Source organism: Callorhinus ursinus, unplaced genomic scaffold (genome assembly GCF_003265705.2).
Source record: "Callorhinus ursinus isolate GAN/ISIS: 27379988/994484 unplaced genomic scaffold, GSC_fseal_2.0 scaffold18, whole genome shotgun sequence".
Lineage (NCBI taxonomy): Eukaryota > Metazoa > Chordata > Mammalia > Carnivora > Otariidae > Callorhinus > Callorhinus ursinus.
Window position 1 is genome coordinate 24,280,918 of NW_027397080.1, and position 19,256 is coordinate 24,300,173.

A 19,256-nucleotide genomic window follows, 5' to 3' on the forward strand; every position below is an offset into this window, starting at 1 on the left:
CTTCCCACACCTGCTATCACCGGCCAAGGATCTCAGGCACGGAGCTGCCTTCCACCTCTGGGCACGCATTTATCTGGTGGCATGAGTGAAAGAATCAGGACACACCGAGGAGCGGGAATGACGCATGCCAAGGACCCTGGGGTAAAGGATTTCAGGAGGCACTCTACCGAGCAAAGGATGCTGGGCACGCAGAAGTCACTGGTGGGGAAGGTGGGGTTATGCTGTAAACAACCAGTTGGCACCCTGGAGAGGCTAAGAGGTTCCTCAAGGACCAGGACATGGTATCTTAGATTTCCTGAAGATTCTGACCCGGTGGAACATGCACATGATTTGCATTTTTGAGGAGCTGGGCTTCTTCTGCCATGCTGAGTTCCTGGCTTGGGAACAGAAAGCAAAGAAAAGGGACAAATAGGTCCCTCTGGAAGCAGAAACATAAAGAGTGAGGCCACTCTAGGGATTGGTGCTAGAGCCAGTCTTACTTAAAAACCCTCACAAGTGAGCTGAGCAGAAGAGCGTGAGTGAAATTGCCAAGCTTGCAGATGGTACTGGCTGCCAGGGAGGGAATATGAGGCCATCAGGGACACGTGGCAGGGAAAAGGGGAGAGAGAAGCGCGGAAGGGAAGCCGAGTCTGCTCTGGAGAGTCGGGCTCTGGGAGAACGCAGCTGCCCAAGCCCCCGGGGGACTGCAGGGGGCCCCCTTCCCACCTCCGGGAGCACACAAGTCCTGGCTGCCTCCTCCAGGCACCGAGCAATCAGACTCACCAACCCAGAGGATCCCTGCTGTCTTCTAGGTTGGAGGCAGTGCCTCTTAGGGAGGACAGCTCTCGCCAGAACCCAGCAGAAGGGGCAGGATGGAGGTCCCCTCCTGCCCCCATCCTGGTGCTGCCCTCACCACGAGCTTCTGTCCACAGCTCTAAAGCTTGCTATGGCTCCCTGTGGCCCTCAGGGGCAGGTCTCAAATCTTGGTCGAGGAGAAGAGACTAAGGGGTGCCAATCCTGTCATTTACAGGCTGTGTGACCGGGGCCAGTGACCCCCATCTCTGTGCCTGGGCATCTCCATAGTGCAGACAATGTGACCTGCTGCCAGAGCTGCAGATGAGAGATGGCATGTGACCAGCACTATTGTGTTATCAGTCTCCCGAAGACCTTCAGTGTGTTTTCTGCTCAGGCTCCTCGCTGGCATGCCCCCCCTCGGAGGTTAACGGCAGTCATACAGAACCTTCTGCAGTCTCTCGGGCATGCTGCACTTATATCTACGCGCCCTTCTGTCTGCAGTGCCCTGCCCTCCACCCCACCTTAGACTCCCATGTAACTGCCCCTCTTCCAGTTCTCTCACTGAGTGACACCGCCTCGAGGAAGCCCTCCCTGACTCTCCCAGGAAGACCAGGCACTTCCCTATACTGCCCTGGAAATCTGCTCTCCTAGCTCTAAGACCTTCCCTCTGCACACCATGCTGGGCTCATGAGCCCTGGTCTGTCCACCCCACCAGACTGAGAGCACTTGGGGCAGGTGAGTGTTGGGAGGGAAAGAAAAGGAGAGAGGGAGGGAGAAGTCTCAACAAGTTCCAAAAGAGAAGTTCTCAAACATAAAGAGGGACATGGAATTGAGGCAAGCCAGAGCGGAGATGTACCTTTGGTGCTGAATCAGGATGGGGACCGACCTGGCCCATCAGATTTAGCTCTCGCTGGTGTGAGTGATCCTGGCAGGAAACAGCACATACCCCGGGTCCAGGCCTGCAAAGATTTCCTTTTGGGTGTCACCTCTGGGTCCACCTGAGCTTTTAATGCTGATGGCACAGCCCTGGTTGGCTGGACCTCCTGGCCTCTGGCACCTGTCTGTTGACTTCCCTCTAGAACCTTCTGCCTCCCCAGTGCAGGGCTTATAATGAACTCAGTCACTACCACCCTCAGAGCCAACCCTCTTTCCTCCACCGCCATGCAGAGCTAAGTCGGGCTCCAGAAGGCGATCCGTAGGGTGGGCAGGGCCAAGACCCCCCCATTCCTGCCCCGTTTACCTGACCCCTTGGGTCCCAGACTTCCTGCCCAATGTCAGTCCCAGGTCTCTAATTTCCTGGGGGTTCTTCGCCAACCCCTGCCCTATCTGGCCTCAGGGTGCCCCCCTATATTTTGAGATTCAGACTTAATTCTGCTCTCATCTGACAAGTCCTCTCTGAGGAGCTAGCGGGGAAGCCCTTCTAGACTTTTGTGGGGGAGCGTTTCCCAGGAACCTCTAGGCCTCTTGCCTCAGCCCCAGGCTCCAGGGCCAGGCCCCCGGCATATGAACAGGTAAATGAAGAGGGCTACAGGCCCTGTGAGAGGGGGAGGCAGAGCCCCACCGGTGGATGCATCTGAGGAGTTGAGAGGAGACACCTGCCGCCAGATATGGGACATGGATACTGGCACCAAGGCTCCAAAGAAGGTGCTCCTCAACCTCCTTCCAGCAGCCCCCATTCGGCCTACAGTCTGGTGCCCTCAGCCGAAGTCAGAGCAGGGGGGCCCTGCCCTCACCCGCTATCCCCCTTGCTCACTGTACTCCTGGATCTCTAGCTCCCTTCTGTTCCTCAAACACTCCAGGCATGGGCCTGCCTTAGGGCCTTTGTACTTGCTGTTCCTGCTGCTGGAACATCCTTCCCCGAGACAGCTGCACGGCTTGCTCCTTTACCACTTTAGAGTCTCTACTCAGATGGCACTTTTCCGTGGGCCTTCCTCGGCCCCTGGGGAGTTAAAATTGCAAACCTCCCTAAATATTCTCCAGTATCCCTTTCCCCATTCCCTGCTTTATTTTTCCCCATTACACTTAGCACCATCTATCTACCGTAAGCTCCATGCAGGCAGGGGTGTTGGTCTGATATTTATTGAGCACCTACTGTGTGCTAGGCACTGAGGACTCAGCAGTGGACAAGGCAGCCCACACCCCTACCCTCAGCTCTGCCATTTGAGCCAGTGATCAGCCAAGATGCCCAGCATGACTGAAAGCATGCTCTTCGGACTGCCCTTGTCTATGAGAGGGAGTGAAGAAACACCTCTCGGGTCACGGTGAGAACAAGAAGTCCATGACAATGACACATAAACACAATCCCACCACTTTCTCTAAACGACCCTGCGGAGGCAGCAGCATGTCGCCCACTTTATAAAGCGGAAAACAGAAACTCAGACACCCTGTCCACCTCACAATAACCAGCATCTGTTCGGCACAGGCCAGGCACTGTCCTACACACTTTGCAGGGATCACCTCCCTTAATCTCTCACTAACCCTATGGGAGAGATCCTCTTATTATCCACATTTTACAGACAGGGAAGCTCGAGCACAGAGAAGTCAAGCCTGGTGCCAAAGTCACACAGCCAATAGGAGAGCAGAAATCTGAGCCCTTGTGGTCCCATCTCTTCTCCACCAGGCGAGACTGCCCCCCACATTATGCAAGGTAGGGCAGAGCAGGGCACTCCAGAAACGCTCATTCCAGTTGGGAAACTCCTGGACTCTAAAGCACAATAAATGCATATGTGGAGGTGGAGCCTGACCACCACCGCACCCCGATTTGGCCATTTCTGACACAGCCTGCACTGAACCCTTGCTCTGAGCGAAGAAAGCGCTTCCTGGGCCTTCTCACTTCACTGACATGACTCAGGTCCTCTCATTTCACTCAGGAGGGCCCAGAGAGGTGAGGCAGCTTGCCAAAGCTCACACAGCAAGGCGTGGTGAGTGGTGAGCACCTGACTCCCAGCCCAGCACTTTGCTGCTGGCCAGGAGCTGCCTGAACAAAGAAATTCTCTGCTTCTCCCAAACACATAAAACAAGTCCCTAATCCTTGTTATTAATGTAAATAATATTCCAGCAAAGCAAGCAAGCTCCCTGCCTCCCCAAGGGGCTTTGGGGATTACGTCTACAGTGTCCGACACAGCAAGGACAATAACCAATTGACTCTTATTAAAACTCCAATAATGTTGGTGTGATTGCAACTTTGATAAGAGTCCTGCTGTGAGCGGGGGTCAACTACATTAGGAAAATGTAATTAGACTAATAAATTCCAGGCAATCCTTTTTCTTCTCTCTCTATTTGCTCCAAGGAGGAGCCACTCACAAGACCGCATTACTCACGGGGAGGCCCCACCTTGGGCTCTACCTTCAAAGGAAAGTGGATTCTTAGATCCACCTGGGTCTGCCCACAGAAAGACCCCTGGGCTCCCAGAGCGCCAGAGCAGTTGGGACTTACTGCCCAAACAACAGAAAGCTCAGGGAGCTGCAGATGCATGGGTGGGATAGGGGTTTCCTATAGAACCCAAGATGGTACCTTGAGATTCCAAAAGACCAGCTTTGTGGGGTCAGCAAGGGGACCTGAGAGAAGGAGCCGCTTCACCCAAGTCCCAGAGGCCATCCTAGCCCCAAACTGCAGGGTACAAGCCCGTCTTCCAAGGGGAGGCGAACCTTACAAGGAAGTCCCCCCATTTAGAAAAGACCCCTCCACTCCTCCTAACTCCTGACCTTCCAACGTAGAGTGAATTCTGCTGTCACACTTGTGAAAATGCAAACATGCTCTGCTGAGATCCATAGATTAGGGAACAATGTGAGTATTGCACAAATGTCACATGGCTTACGCATCATTTCTTCCACAACAAACACCGGGTGAACAGAAAACCACACCAGCTGAGCTGCGCAGCCGAGGAATACAGGAAACACACACACCTCACCGGACAACGGCCCCGCCCACCTGCACCTGCCACTACAACGTTCCACTCCATTTCCCATGACTTTTCCTCCTGTCACTTCACCAGCAACCAGACGCCCCCCCTCTATCCCCCCCAAGCCTATTTTATATTTTTTCTCTCCGCCCACCAGGTTTTTGCTATCTTTACTTTCCTCTCCCTCTTGTACACACAACGGCAGGCATGGGAACTGGGCGGGCAGCCAGCAGGGAGAGTAGGCGTAACTCCCACATGCAAACTTCAGGTTTTTTCAAGATGAAGCGCCACATTTATTTAGTAGGTATATATTTCTTAACCTTAAACATGGAGAGAACTCAGCCACCTTTCATGAGATTCCTACCCTTTACTGTGTGTCACCGATAAAGTGCCTGAGTGTTGTGCCTAACTCCATATTCCCTGAAACCCTGTGGGATTGTACTGTGCAATTTTGCATTACACAGTGATTCGGAGGCACACATCTGTCTGTCGGGTTACAGCAGAAGGGGTTTTCGCATGCACAAACCACGCTGCGAGGCACGGGTGGTGGAGGATCACGTGCCCATTGCACAGAAGCGGACGTAAAGTCCAGGGTGAGTACAGACTCACCAATCTCCTAGGCAGCTCATGCTGGTCCCCTGGTCTCGGATTTTTATGTTTATTACGCATCTATTCTGTGTCTGATACTATGCTATGCACTTTATAATCAAGCTCAAGGCAAGAAGACAGAGTGAGAACAAACTTTAGAGTTCCTGAGTTCAAATCCCAGCTCTACAGTTTAGCTTTGTGACCTCAAGCAAGTTATGCAACCTCTCTGGGCCTCGTTTTCTTGTCTGTGAAATGGGAATAGTTCACAGAGAGGTTGTAAGGATTACAAAATTTAAAAATGCAAGAGGACATTTACTGTTTTACACTGTGACCTGAAACAAGGTCTGGGGCAGAGGAACCACCCTAAAAATGTTGGCTACTCTCATTATCAGGGCTTACCCTACAGACTGTAGATTCCAGTGCTAGCTGAAAGGTGGCAGGGGATGGGAGTGTTGGGTTGGGGGGTGAGGCTCTTGCAGTTAGACCCAGCTGCAAATCCTGACTCGCCAACTTCCTCCTTTGTGGCCCCAGACAGGTGACCTGGGCTCTCAGCCTCAGTCTGCTCATCCATAAAGTGGGGTAACAGTTGCATGCCCCTTGCAGGGTGGCCGTGAGAATTCATGGGATTCCCTGTGCCAGTCGTTCGTGCAGAGGGCCCAGCACACGAAGCCCAGACAAGGCAGGAGGTATAACCCCAGACTGCCTCTGCCTGTGGGCGTGGGTCCGCCTCATCTGAACATACCCGTTCTCCCAGTGAGTTTCCCCAGAAATGTCCCTCCCCCAGGCCCTAGAGCGCAGTAGCCCCACAGGTGCAGGAAGAGAATCCACTCTGGCTTCCTGGGCCTTCTGAAGGTCATCCTCAGGACCACTGACTCCTTGCCCAGGTGGATGTCTCTATATCTCGTTGGAGAAGGTCTCTGACACTTGGGTAGCCCAGACTCTGCCTCCTAACGTCCATCACTCCCCAAAGATGCCGGCACCAGGGTTTGGGGGAAGACTTCCCCACAGCAAACTGCTGGTGGACAGGCCATGTCCCAGAGGACAGGCTTCTCCCTGACCCTCCCAGGCCATACCCTAGCCCTGGGACAGGAGGCCGGGACTACGGTGGACATGAATGAACACTGCTTGAAAACCTACTGGCCGCCAGGTACCAACTAGGCATTTTATATAGAGTAACAACTACTCCGTCAGGGAGATCCTCTACTTCCACTTTACAAATGGGGAAACTGAGGCTCAGAGTGGTTAAATAACCTTTCTACCCTGGAGCACAAAGGTAGGAAGAAGCAGAGCTGGGAGGGGACAAGATCCAGGACCGAAGTCCATGTGTTTCAACCAAGCATGCCTGCCCGCCCAGCCAGAGGGTGTATCCAGGTGTCCTGCTCATCTTCTACCCCCCAGCTCACCCACCAGTTCAATGGGGGCAATGCTGGCCCCATGCACATCACTGGATTATTCAAGAAGCAAGGAAGAGGGTAAGGGGCTTTGAGTATTAGGAAAAGGGACCTTGAGAAAATAGGACCCCCCCCACACACACAGACACACACACCATGTCCCCAGTGACCAGAGCCGCAGGAACCCAGCTCAGACCCAGCAGCGTCTGTTCATCCAGCAAGCCAGCCTCCCCCAACAGTGTGTCAGGGGCATCTGGCCTCTGCCTGAGCACTTTTAGTGACAGGAGCTCACGATGCCCAAGGCAGTCTGTTCCAACGAGTTGCTAGAGGCCTCAGAGCAAAAAATCCACCTCCCCGTCAATTCTGCCCACAAATACCAGAGGATACCCCCGCTGGGATAACATCTTCCCTTCCTGAGCGTGATTATTATGCACGCTCTCTCCCCCGGCCCAAATCATCTCTTTCTGGGCCAAATATTTTACTGCCTCCAGCCCACCCTCCCAGGATGAAAAGAATAATGGCCGAAGATAGAGGTAGTATCAGTGACTAACACTTAATGAACACATAATCGGCGTTATCCTACATCGGGAGTCAGCAAACCATGGCCCATGGGCCAAATCCAGCTCACTGCTGGCTTTTATATGGCCTCCGAGCCAAGAGTGGCTTTGGCACTTTTAAAGGGTTGGGGAAAAAAAAAATCAGAAAAAGAAGGCTCTTGGGTGACACATGAAAAGTATATGAAATTCAAATTCTATTATCTATAAATAAAGTTTTATTGGCACACGACCATGTCCATCATTTACATATTGTCTATGGCTTCTTTCAAGTCCCTACAGCAGACTTGATGAGTTTGGCAAATGAGACAGCCCACAAAGCCTAAAATGTTTCCTAGCTGGTCCTTTACAGAAAAAGTGTGCCCCAAAAGTTCGCTGACTTATATTCTATACATTTTACATGTACCATTTCAATCTTACAATAGCCTATGAGGACGTTAGTACTATAGTCTTCATTTTATAGACAAGGATGCAAAAGCTCAGAGATGTTACATAAATTGCCCACGTCCCACAGCCTCACGTGGTAGAGCCAGGATTTGAACTAAGGCAGCTGGACTCCAGTGTCTGTGCCTTACCCGCTCCCCTGGTCTTCCTGGTGGCGGTCTGGGGCTGAGAGCACACACCCCAGCCCCAGGGCAGCCATCCCTCTCCCCCGTTTATGGGCCCTCTTGGCTTCACTGTGCATGGTGGGAATGACCAGAGAAACTGCTTGGCCCATTAGCCACTCTGACCCCCGTACCCTCTTCTAACCCTGTTGGCTCTTTTAGGGTCTTTCCCAAGCCCAACCTAAAAAGGACCAGTGAACCCTCTGCTCTCTGGATACTACAGAACTGATCCACAAGCACCCTCCAAACTGGGAACAGTAGCAGATGTGATATAAAATCAATAGCTCTAGCCAGAGGTCTCTAAAAATTCACAAGAGCCAATAAATCTTGCTCTTGGGCTGCCCACTGGCTTCCAATAAACCTGTCCTGCCCATGATCTTGCAAAGGTAGAAAGGAGAAGTCCCTGGGTCTGTGGTCCAGGTTAGAGAAATCTCAAGGCCACCCGCCCTGCTTTTCTCTCTCCAAATCTACGAGAGGAGAAGGTAGCATGCTCTGTTGCCATGGAAACTAGGCTAGGCTGTGTCTGCACCAGGAAGGATTAAAGACAGACCTAAGAGGCAGAGGTAGTCCAGAGGGACAGAGACAGGCTCGGGGATTCCTAATCTGTGATTAAAGTTTCTCAAAGAGGTTTCTACCCCATCATTATTTCTGAGCTCAGATGCACATTACAAACCTCAGGTTCATCAATAAATACAAATCAATAGATCTAGAAGGCAAATATTTGATTTTTATTTATATGCATATGAAACATAGCTGTATCTCATCCAGCTGGAAGAAACCCAAATGATCCAGCCCTGGCATTGCCAGCTGGTGACCCACCGGCCGATTTCAGCCCAGGAAGCTGCTTTCATTGGCCTGTATAATTTTTTTTCCAAAAATTTCTAAATGAATCACTAACATTTAAATTTTGAAACATTTAAGAGCGCAACTCAGGTTTCTGGCTTTCCTTAAAATAATTCAAAGGTCTGGCAATAGCAGCCCTATATAGTGACAACAGGTTAGCCCTAAGCAGGAATTGCCCCTACAGGCAGGGCAGGTGCCCGTGGGGCGCCTACACCCCCAGCATCTTCTTCCCTTGCCCATTTTACACCTTTGTCTTTCCTGGTAGGCGGAGGGCCCCTGCAGGCATTTGCATTCATGATACCCCACCTTGAGTACCACCACTCCCATTTTACTAGTAGAAACACTGAGTGAGGCCTATGGAGAAGAAACGTCTTGCCTAAAAGTGCAACGGTGAATTCATGACAGGGCTGGCCTCTCATTGTCCAGGGTAGGACTCAGCTCAGACCTGTCTGGAAGGAAAGTCTAGAGGTGGGGTTAATATCTGTCAGCTACAAACGTGTCTAAGGTGAAAATTAGATTTTTCTGCTGACTCCAGTTCTGCTAGCTTTGTTCTAGCACTTTGTAGGGGGGTGGGGGGTAGAGACTCCTTGGACCCGCTGCAACCCCGCTGCACTGGCCACACCTGCCTGTCCCAGACATGCTCTACGGTGCCCAAGAATACGGAGGAAGAAAAGTAAGTGGGCAGAAGCCCAGAGCAGCTCAGCAGCCTGCCCGGCTTCACAGCTGATGATTCTGTAACCCGGACGAGGCGAGAACGTTAGCCAGGCCTGGGATCAAACCCCCTCTTGGCTACTTGCTGGCTGTGGGACCTTGACCAAGTCACCTGACCTCTCTGAGCTGCGGTCTCTCTCTCTGTGTAGCCGGGGTAAGCAGCAGTACTATCAAGTCGGGTCGCTGTGCAGGGTCAATAAGACCACAACAAAGCATTTAGTGGAGTGCAGGTACACAGTAGGTGCTCTGCCAAAGCATTCCTCCCACCTCACTTCCACCCCAGCCAGACGCAGCCACCCTCCTAAATCTGACCTCCTCAGACAGGGGTTCAGTTACGCGTTCAGCCTGTAGCTCCAGCAGCACTCCCCACTCCCTCCCAATGACTCACCAGCGGCTCTGCACCTCAACAAAAGCCAGCAGGCTCGACCCTGCCTCCGTGACCCTGCCAAGCCTCACTCGGAGCACCGTCTAAAGACCACCAGGCCCTCAAGGCCCAGCCGGACCCAGCGTGGCTACAACCTCCCCCAGACCCAGAAACCTCTGTCTACTCCAAATTCTGCTCCACCAATCACTCGGAGTAATCTGGCCCTACTCTCTAACACTCTGTGTGGGATAGGCTTGGCCCTTGGCACCTCAAAGGCCAGGACAGCTCACACATCTCTGAGATCCTTGCTGGGGACAGAGGACATGTGTAGCAGCCAAGCACCTGTCCCTTCTTCTTTGGACACCGGCACACCCAAATGCCTTTCCAGGACTGACCTCCCCTCCAAAATGCACTCGTGGCACGACACCACCAAACCAGGACCGGTCACATGGCCCAAACCCCATGCATGAGATGGCTTCTCTCCCAGGACCTGGAATTCCCAGTCCTGCAGAATCATTCCAAGCCAGCTGGGGCCACCCATCCCCATGGGATCTCGGAAGGCTCTTGGTTTCTGGTCTTTCCCAAGCAGTCCTTCTGCCAAGCCTCCGACTCTACAAGCTGCCTCCTGATCACCTCCTTTCCTGATGTTGGCCAGAGCCTACTCCCATGGTTTGCCCAAAAAAGAGCCCTATCTGAATCTCTAAACCTCACATCACATAGACACATGCACACTCAGCTCCCAGAACCAACCCCACAGACACCCAGTCTTGTTAGAGGGACTTGGACACAGCCAGACACACCACGGCCCTCACGCTTTTAGGAAAAGGCCAAGCTGCCAACCACTTAAGTAAGACGGCTTAATGCCTCCTGGTGTCAGCCCACGGAGTCCAAGGGAGCTGAGAAGCCATGAAGTGGGTGGTGGCTCTTGTTTGAAGAGATAAATAAAGGTAACAACAAGATGGAACTGAGCAGATAACATATGAAGCAGGTATTTCTGCAGATGCCAAAAATAGATATTGAGTGCCTAAGCAGGATAAACACAGCATGCACAGATCTTCATTCAATATTCAAAGAGCAAAGGTCTTCCGAAGCACCCAGAGACTAATGAATAAGGCAGCCCAGCGGGCTCCACAGACTAGCGCCCAGGGGCCGTGGCACAGAAGCAGCCAAACTCACCCCCAGCACAAGTGCAGGGAAGGTCCTAGCTGCCAGGGAAGGACACGGAGAAGTTAGCCAGACAAGGAAGGGTCAAGAGGAGAGATTTCTAAGAGACTCCTTAGAACCACCCTGGTCTAAGCAGCTGGTATCGTCTCTCCCCTATACCACCAGCTTCCACGCTGTCCCTCTACCTCTACCTCACCTCCCACAGCCTGCCTTCAACAGTGGGAGCCAGATCATGTCATTCCCTCTGGGGGAAGAGAGACTCAAATGCACCCCCCACCAGCATCTCTGCACTCAGCCTTCTGACCTGACCTCCTACCACCCTCCTCATAGGTCCTCAAGCATGCTACAGGGCCTTTGCACACACTGTTCCCTATGCCTGGAATCTCTTCCCCACATTGTTCTTATGCTTCCCTCCAGTCTCTGCTTAGCCCACCCCTGACCACACTGGCTAGTCTCCCCCTCCCATCACTCCACATTTCCTTTCTATTCTTTTTCCTCCTTAGCTCTCCCACTCTGAAACTGCGTCATTTGTCTGCTTGTGATTTGTCTCCCTCACCGGGAATGGAAACTCCATGTGGGTGGGAAATTTGTTCTGTCCAGGACCGAATCCATAACACCTAGAACAATGCTTGGCAATAACAGAGACCCATAAATAAGGCTGAGTGAGTGAATGAATAAGGAATGAACAAATGGACTAATGAGCTCCCTGAACAAGAAACACTACACATCCCGGAATGCCAACTTTCTGCCATTTGCATGGTGCAATGGTTAGAAGCTTGGTGCCAGAGACTGCCTGGGCTCCAGTTCAGGCACTATCACCTCCCAGCTCCCTGCCCTCAGGTCAGCACTCCCTCTCTGGGCTTCAGGTCCCTCATCGGTAAACTGGGGACCATCAGCGTGGCAGGCTGCCAGGAGGTAAAAAGCATTCCCACTTACAAGGCAAGGAGGACAGTGCCTGGTGAGCCCTCAGAGCCCAAGGTCATGATTTTTGCTTTTATTATCACTCTTCTGTAACAAACTTGAGCCAGGTGGTAGAATCGTCGGCGGGGGCGGGGGGGGGGTCTTCCTTAACGGGGCACCTGCACCAAACGGATGGGGATGGCAAGAGAACACACACCATGGGCACGGGAGATGCAGGTTCCAGTCCGGCCCTGCCGCTCCCATGCCGCACAATGTCCCGGCTTGTGCAACTTCTCTACCCAACCGGGTGAGGGCCATGCACTGCCCCTGGCTGACGGGGCTGCCGCGAGGCTCCAGATTGGACCAGGAACGTGAACACAACCCCAGGGAGACAGGGAACCAACGCATCCCACTCAGGGATCATTACTGGCTCTGCATCAAGCCAGAGTTCAAAGGTGACGCCTCCGACAGACGCCGTGAAGCCCCAGCTCCCTTTGGAGATGTCACCGGTGCTTACGAACCCTCAATTACAAGGGCAGGGAGTGTTCCCGCTACTCACATTTCGGTCACAGTATCATCCAAGAGCTGAGGGTTGTGCCGGGGAAATTATAGTAATTACTCCGCAGGAGGGCTGGCTGTGCGAACTCCGGCTGATCTCAAGCCTGGGGTGAGCTTTAGCTCCCTGGGAGCTGGGGGGACCTCTGCCTCACCTTGGGGCCCCAGGGAACGGCGCCAATATCACTTCATGAACTCACAGCTTCTGTCAAGCCAGGTGGGCAGGCGAGCCTCACAGCTGAGAACAAGGGCATCAGGTCAGGGCAGCTGTGCCCACCTTGTCCACCAAGAGCCAGACCTTACCTCGCCGGTCAGTGGGGACAAGACATTCACACATGCTGTGAAGGAAGCAGGGATGACGGCGTGTGTATACCTAGTCCCAAGCTCAGGGCAGACCCTCCAAAGAGGTGAAACCTGAGCTGGTGTGGGGAGCCAGCCATGGAGAGAGACCGGTTCATAGTGTTCAAGCAGAGGTTGTGGTTTGAAGGCAAGGAGGGGCTGTCCTGCCTCATGAGGTTCACTCCTGCAAAAGTGAGAGCCCCCCCCATGCCAGCCCCCGTCCTAGTCACTGGGAGATCCCCAGCTCCGGGGACCAGGACCGACCAGGATGGGAGGAAGCCACCTGCCACATCCTCCTCGGAGCCCCGGGCTCACTGCTCTTGACCTGCTGCTTTTCACGTGGTGGGGGAAGCATCCAGCACCTCCAGTTGGCCCCCTCTCCCCATGGACTCTGGATCCCAACAGCATGCCCCTCCCACCTGCCCTCTGGCTGGAGCCCCCCTGTTGCTGCACAGCTGTCCACTGAGAGTTAGGAGTCCCCAGTTCCTGAATCTGGGTCTCAGCCACAATCCCCTGGGGGAGCTTGTGACAAAGTACAGGGAGACCCAGATCCAACCCCGGGTGATGGATTCTTTGATCTGAGCAAGGCCAGGATTTCATTCCGATGCTTGGGAACCATAGGCAAAACCCTCCTCCATCCATTACACTCAACCATGAGCTCACCGGGGACAGAAACCACCTCCCCAAGCCCTATATCCCCAGGGCCTGGCACACAGTAGGTGCTCAGGGAAAGGTATGTGCTTAGCAGAGTGAGTGGAGAAATATTTAACTAGATCAAAGCCCCCCCTCCCTGCCCCAAAGGTCACCAGTGGTCCACTGTGCTCCCATCAAGCAAGACACAGGGGTGACCTGCTCTGAACCTGGCCACCCGGGCTAAGTGGAAGAAAGGGGAGGGACCAGAGATCTGGGCACAGAAATGCCTGATTCTGAGCCTCAGTTCCTCATCCTGAGAATGGGAGCACTGACTCCATCTCCTATAAGGAGCAGAGAATTCAAGGCTCAGGGGATTGTGATCCTGATAGGTGAAGGCCCCTCAGAGGCTCCCAGCCCAGCCCTTCCCACCTGAGAATGGCCCTCTCTGTCCACCTGAACAATGGGCATTGGCCCCCTGCTTGAATACTCCCAGCAATGGGATGCTCACCACCTTACTAGAAAACCCATCGCACCATGAGGCAGGCTGGCCCGGAGCAGCCCCAGAGCCCACGCTCACACTGACGCCACAGAGAAAGCCTCCAGGAGGCGGCTCTTCCCAGGTGCTTTCTGCCACTGCCGGGGGCCCAAAGCCCAGCACCATCCCGGGCTGTGGGCAGGGGCACAGTGCGAGCAAAGAGGCCACAGTCCTCTGCAGGAGGCTCCCTGGAAAGTCGGAAGGGAGAAGCAGCTGCCGGGCCTCGCAGCACACCAGCTTCTGCATGAACTCCCCCAGGGAGCCAGGGGTCAAAGTTGGGAGGAATGAGGGCCTCGAGACAAGGAGAATTTTTTTTACAGAAATATGCAGCTATTAAAAGGCAGGCTCTTGGGCTACGCTGGGGCTGCAAACAAAGTGGGGCTTGTGGACGGCCAGGAGCATGTGGGTGAGACAGGGAGGGGAGGCTGGACCAGACATCAGGCTGGGGCGGGGTGGGGGGCGGTCCGCTGGGGGCCCTCAGGAGGCTGAGCCACTGGAAAGACAGAGGGACCTTCAGAAAGGAGGACTGCAGGGTCATACCCAAGGCCTGCCCCACAGCTGCCCACCAAGGGGAAGGACCAGCCAGAGGCTTGCGCACACATCGAGGGGCCCCTACTCCGCTGCACCCATGTGGCTTTGTTTCCATCTTCTGCCGTCTGGGTCTGGGACACATCATCTAAAACCATGATGACCAAGATAGGAAACATAGAGGACTCATTGTCTCGTTTAACCCTGGTGGCCCCCCTGAGGTTACCCACCCCACTTAGCAACAGGGAAACTGAGTCTCAGACTGAGGCGCAGCGCCCCATCTCAAAGTTCCCCAAGGGCAGACACCCACCTCTCCACATACTACACCTTGTCAGCTCCAAGGCTCTCAGCCTCTCGTTCTTGGCAGGGTTGGAGGGTGGGATGAACATTAAGGATCATTTTGCTCCAAGCCTTCTCATGCCCAAGGCACGCTCACAGACCCAGAAGCCCTAGGAATCCTCCCACGGAGAAGGCCTCTAGCTAATGAAGAAGTGGGAGGAGAAAAATGTAACCAGCCCCTGATGATATATCTCCTGGCAGAGGAGGCATTCACAGCCCCTTCCTTCTTCTGGGAAGAAAGTCACCAGACTCCCCTCTCTGGCCGGAAGAAAGGGGCCCTGGGAACCACAGAGAGGGCCCGGGGTCCTGCATCCAGGGCTCAGCAATGGGGAAGGGAGGCCAGAGTGGGGCACCAGGGGGGGAGCTCCGAGGTTCCTGGGGATCCCCATGCCTGGGCCGGGAGGAGGCCGGGAGGAGGATCCAAGCCTCCCTGAGTTTGGGTGGGAGAACCACGGGGCAAGGACATACAAATATGAGGGAACCAGGGCTGTCATCTGCTCAGCGGGCCCTTCTGAAGACCCCAGCACCCCAGCACCCCTTCCCTGCCCCCACATAACGCCTATTGCTTCCGCTGAAGATTCATCGGAGTGCTGAGCACTGTCTGAGATCATTTTATGCCCGGGTTTGCTTGCTGATCATGTGCCTCCCCTGCCCAACCAGAGGCACCACGAGGGCTGGCTTCTGGCTGTGCCGGCATCTCCTGCCCCTGGCATAGCATCTGGCATGAGAGGGCATGGGTCAATAAGTAAGTGCTGACTTCAGTATAATACAGCCTGAAACCAGCTGGACCCTCTCTCCACCCAGCCCAAACCCTTAAACCTGGTTCATGGCAGGTAAAATCAGGGCAGCTGACAGTTACGTTGCCATCCTGGCATCCAAGGAGGTAGGAGCTGGGGGAAGGTTTGGGGGAACAGAGGAGCAGGGAGAACCAGTGACCAGGAGCCATGCCCAGGACCACCACAGGAGTGCCCCGACGGAGACCCCACTGCCCACCACAGACATGATACCCAGGCAGGAATGAAACCACCAAAAATCCCGCTGTTGTCCCAGAGCCCATCGGCACCTTTCCCAGGTACCCACCCAATCACAGGGGCAGGGGAGAATTCCAGAGACTTGGCTCGCTCCAGCCTCAAAAGCCTCCCCTCTGCAGAGGTCTCAGTCCTCAGGGACAGGAGCCTGAAGCAAGGGATACACATCCCAGCCCTTCTCCTTGCCTGACCCGAAGAGGCGAGCGAGGAGCCAGCCACATACTCATTCCACTGTCGCCCGGCCCTACGAGTCAACCTTATCATCCCCACTCACAGGGAGGGAAACTGAGTCCCCACGAGGTCAGGGTCCTGCCCAGCAGCACAGCCAGAAGCCAGATGGTCCCCTCCACAGCTGATGAGTGACCAAGTCATTGGGAGGATCCAGGGGCTGGGGAGGCTCAGGGAGAAGGCCTCCCCGGGGCATAGGGGCAACCAGGCCAGAGGGCTCAGCTCCTCATGCCAACCCAGCCCCCCAGCTCGGCTGGCCCCTGCCCTCCACCCCCCTCAGCCCCAGGCCTGTGGCTCCAGAGTCAGACACCAGGGGCCTTCAGGCCCAGTGCAAACCACTGCTGAGTGGTCACACTTGAACCACCTGGCAGAGAGAAAGGGACCGGGGGAGAGTTACCTGCCCCAAGCAGAGCCGTCCCTGGAAGCACTGAATTCTGATGGCTCCTGGCCACACATATGGGCTTTTCTATAGCTGACTCTGAGGCATGCAATTGTGGCCAGCTGTGGGGGCCTAGGAATGAGCCTATGGTTTTAAAGGGCGCACGGGGTGGGGGGGCTGGTTTGTGCTTGACAGGCAGGTGGGCAAGGGAGGCAAGGAGGAACAGAATGGCCTTGAGAAGACCCCTGACCCAGCAGGCAGGAGACTGTGTGCCTTCAGACGCTCAGGCTACAGAGCCCCGCATTCGAGGGTTTGGACCCTGTGAACCCCTCTCTCCAGGGAGGGGCAGTTCACCTCCACCCTTTGTCCTGGGGACTCAGTTATATTTGAGTCCCTTCCAGCAAGACCCACCTTACTGGCCCTCTGCAGCCACTAGAGCCGCCGTTACCCCCAAAGTACAGTCCTGTGTTAAGCATCAGAAATAAGATGAAGAGGGGCGCCTGGGTGGCTAAGTCGGTTAAGTGTCTGCCGTCGGCTCAGGTCATGATCCCGGGGTCCCAGGACTGAGCTCTCTGCTCAGCAGGCATTCGGCTTCTCCCTTCTCTATGCTCCTCCCCCCTGCTCATGAATGCTCGCTCACGCTCTCTCTTTCTCCAAATAAAATCTTTTTTTTTTAAAGAAAGATGAAAAAGGGGGTAGACTTCTAAGACTCTGTTTCCCCCAAGAAAGCAGGAGCACCTGGGATCAGGTGACCTCAGATGAGCCCCTCAACACCCCCAAACCCTCCTGCCCACAATGTCACCTCCATCCCCAGATGCTGAAGGGGTTAAAACAAGCCAAGCACTAGAGGAAAGCCATATATTAGTGGCAGAATGATGCTGGGCCCCCATTTCCAAAAATCTTCCCGCCCAGTGTTTTTGGGATGGACACCTGGTAATTAATTGTCCCATTTTAAAGATGAAGTGATAGAGGCTCAGCCCTTACATGAACTGGTCCCACGGAGTCTGTGACAGCAAGAACCTGGCCCAGAGAGACTGCAGCTCTGTGCCGGAGCCTGGCTCAGGCCCCAGGGGAAGAAGGGCAGGAGGCAGGGAAAGCAGAGACATGCATCCATTAAGCACCTGCAGTATGCCAGACACTGTCCAAGGCCCTTTGCATCCAGGATCTTTCTAAATGCCACAATGACCCCCAAGGTTCAAATACAGTGCCCCTCTTCTTCCTCCCTCTGCAGAGAAGGACCCACCCCCCAGCAACCCAACCCCCTCCAGCCCAGACCATGATGGGGATCTGGCTCACTCTGATAAGGACATCAGCAACCTTATTTAAAAGTCACTACTCCACATAATTAGAGGCACTTACCCCCTCAGATCCATCCTTCTCCTCCGATTGCTTTTATAGCCAGTAATAACTCTCAAAAATTCCTCAACAGATGGAAATTTTATTTGACTAATCATGGCTGTTTGACTAGCTGGGGTGCGGCAGCTCAGGGCTCAGTCTGGCAGGGTGCCTGCCCACTGAGGTAGCTGTCAAGGGGCTGGGCAAAGAGCCCAGAACCCAAGGCCACCTTGAGGGTCCACTCCTCAGAGGGAAGGCCCAGAGGGCATGGGAAAGTGCCAGGCCCTGGGCAGCACTAGAAAGCTGGGGCCCTAGCTTTTCTGGGTCTAGAGGCGCCTCGGGATGGGGCACCAAGTCACTTCCCCATGCCTCTAGGTTCTTGGTCTCTCGATCCACGATGGTTAGTGCCAGGAAGAAAGTGGGACATCCTAGCTTAAGCACCTAATAATAAAAGCATGCTGGCTACCACCCACTATGCACCTGCTCAATGATAGCCCCATGCCCAATGCCCACAGGCATTATCCCATTCAGTCCTGCCCACAATCCTACGGATGCATGAGAACATTCCCATTTCACAGATTCGCATCTAGATGATGGAGCAAAGTCACAGGCCTGGAGTCACTAGGCTGAGCTGCCACCTCCATCTGGGGAGTTAAGAGTTGGTGCCCATCCCCCCACTCACACAGGACCAAGAGATCCTTCTAGAACCCACACTGAATTTCATCACTGCTATAAAAAAAAAAAAAAAAAAAAAACAGGCCCACAAAACTCCCAGTAAGCCCTCAGCACTCTCTAGCCAAGATGAAAGCCCCTTAGGCTGGCCTTCACAAAAGACCCCATCCGAAGTATCTATCCAAGAGATAATAAACGTATTACACCGAAAGGCTGGTCCAGTGGAGAATGTGCAGAGCAAATTATTCCTAACAGCCCCAAACTGGAAATATCACATGAAAATGGATGAACAAACGATGATTTATAACGCGCAACGTGAATCACTGCAACCAATCAGGAGGGAGGATCCACACAGTAATTTGAATGGGAAAAGTTCCATATTAGGAATGATTCACTGTAATAGAAGACTGGATTCACAAGAGACTGGCTAGAAAGAATTAGAGAGAACTCTAGAGAACAGTACGCAGAAAGAATCCCTGACACAGAGCCCCTAAGGAGCAGCTCACCCGGGGCTGAAGAGAACCCCCAAGGAAGCATCCCCCTGCGCCAGGCTGAAAGGTGTCCCCCCAAGGCTGAGCTAGAACCCCCCAGGAAGTACACGTACACACACCCCACCCACACACCACACAGAAACACTCACCACACCACACACACACACTCACCACACCACACACACACGCACCATACCACACACACACATGCACCACAGCACACACACCACACACACACACCACACCACAAACACACACACGCACCACACGCACCACACCACACACACACACACCATACCACACACCACACCAAACACACACACACCACACACACATCCATCCATCCATCTATCCATCCATCCATCCATCCACCCATCCATCCATCCATCCATCCATCCA

General features: G+C 54.0%; 1 protein-coding gene across 4 annotated transcripts in view; it reads right to left on the minus strand.

Annotated features, from left to right (window-relative positions):
• Window positions 1–19,256, minus strand: part of ACTL8 (actin like 8) — a 65,004-nt gene that overhangs the window by 40,939 nt on the left and 4,809 nt on the right. The window contains exon 1 of one of the 4 annotated variants that reach the window (XM_073903623.1): window positions 18,571–18,615. The exons of 2 other annotated variants lie outside the window; for them this stretch is intronic. Coding sequence is in view for 1 of the 2 variants with exons in the window: in XM_073903621.1 (XP_073759722.1) it covers window positions 17,719–17,732 (14 nt within the window). In the remaining variant the exon portion in view is untranslated. Of the gene's footprint in view, window positions 1–17,718; window positions 17,813–18,570; window positions 18,616–19,256 lie in introns of those variants that run through there. One more of the 4 variants, XM_073903621.1, reaches the window with a different exon arrangement.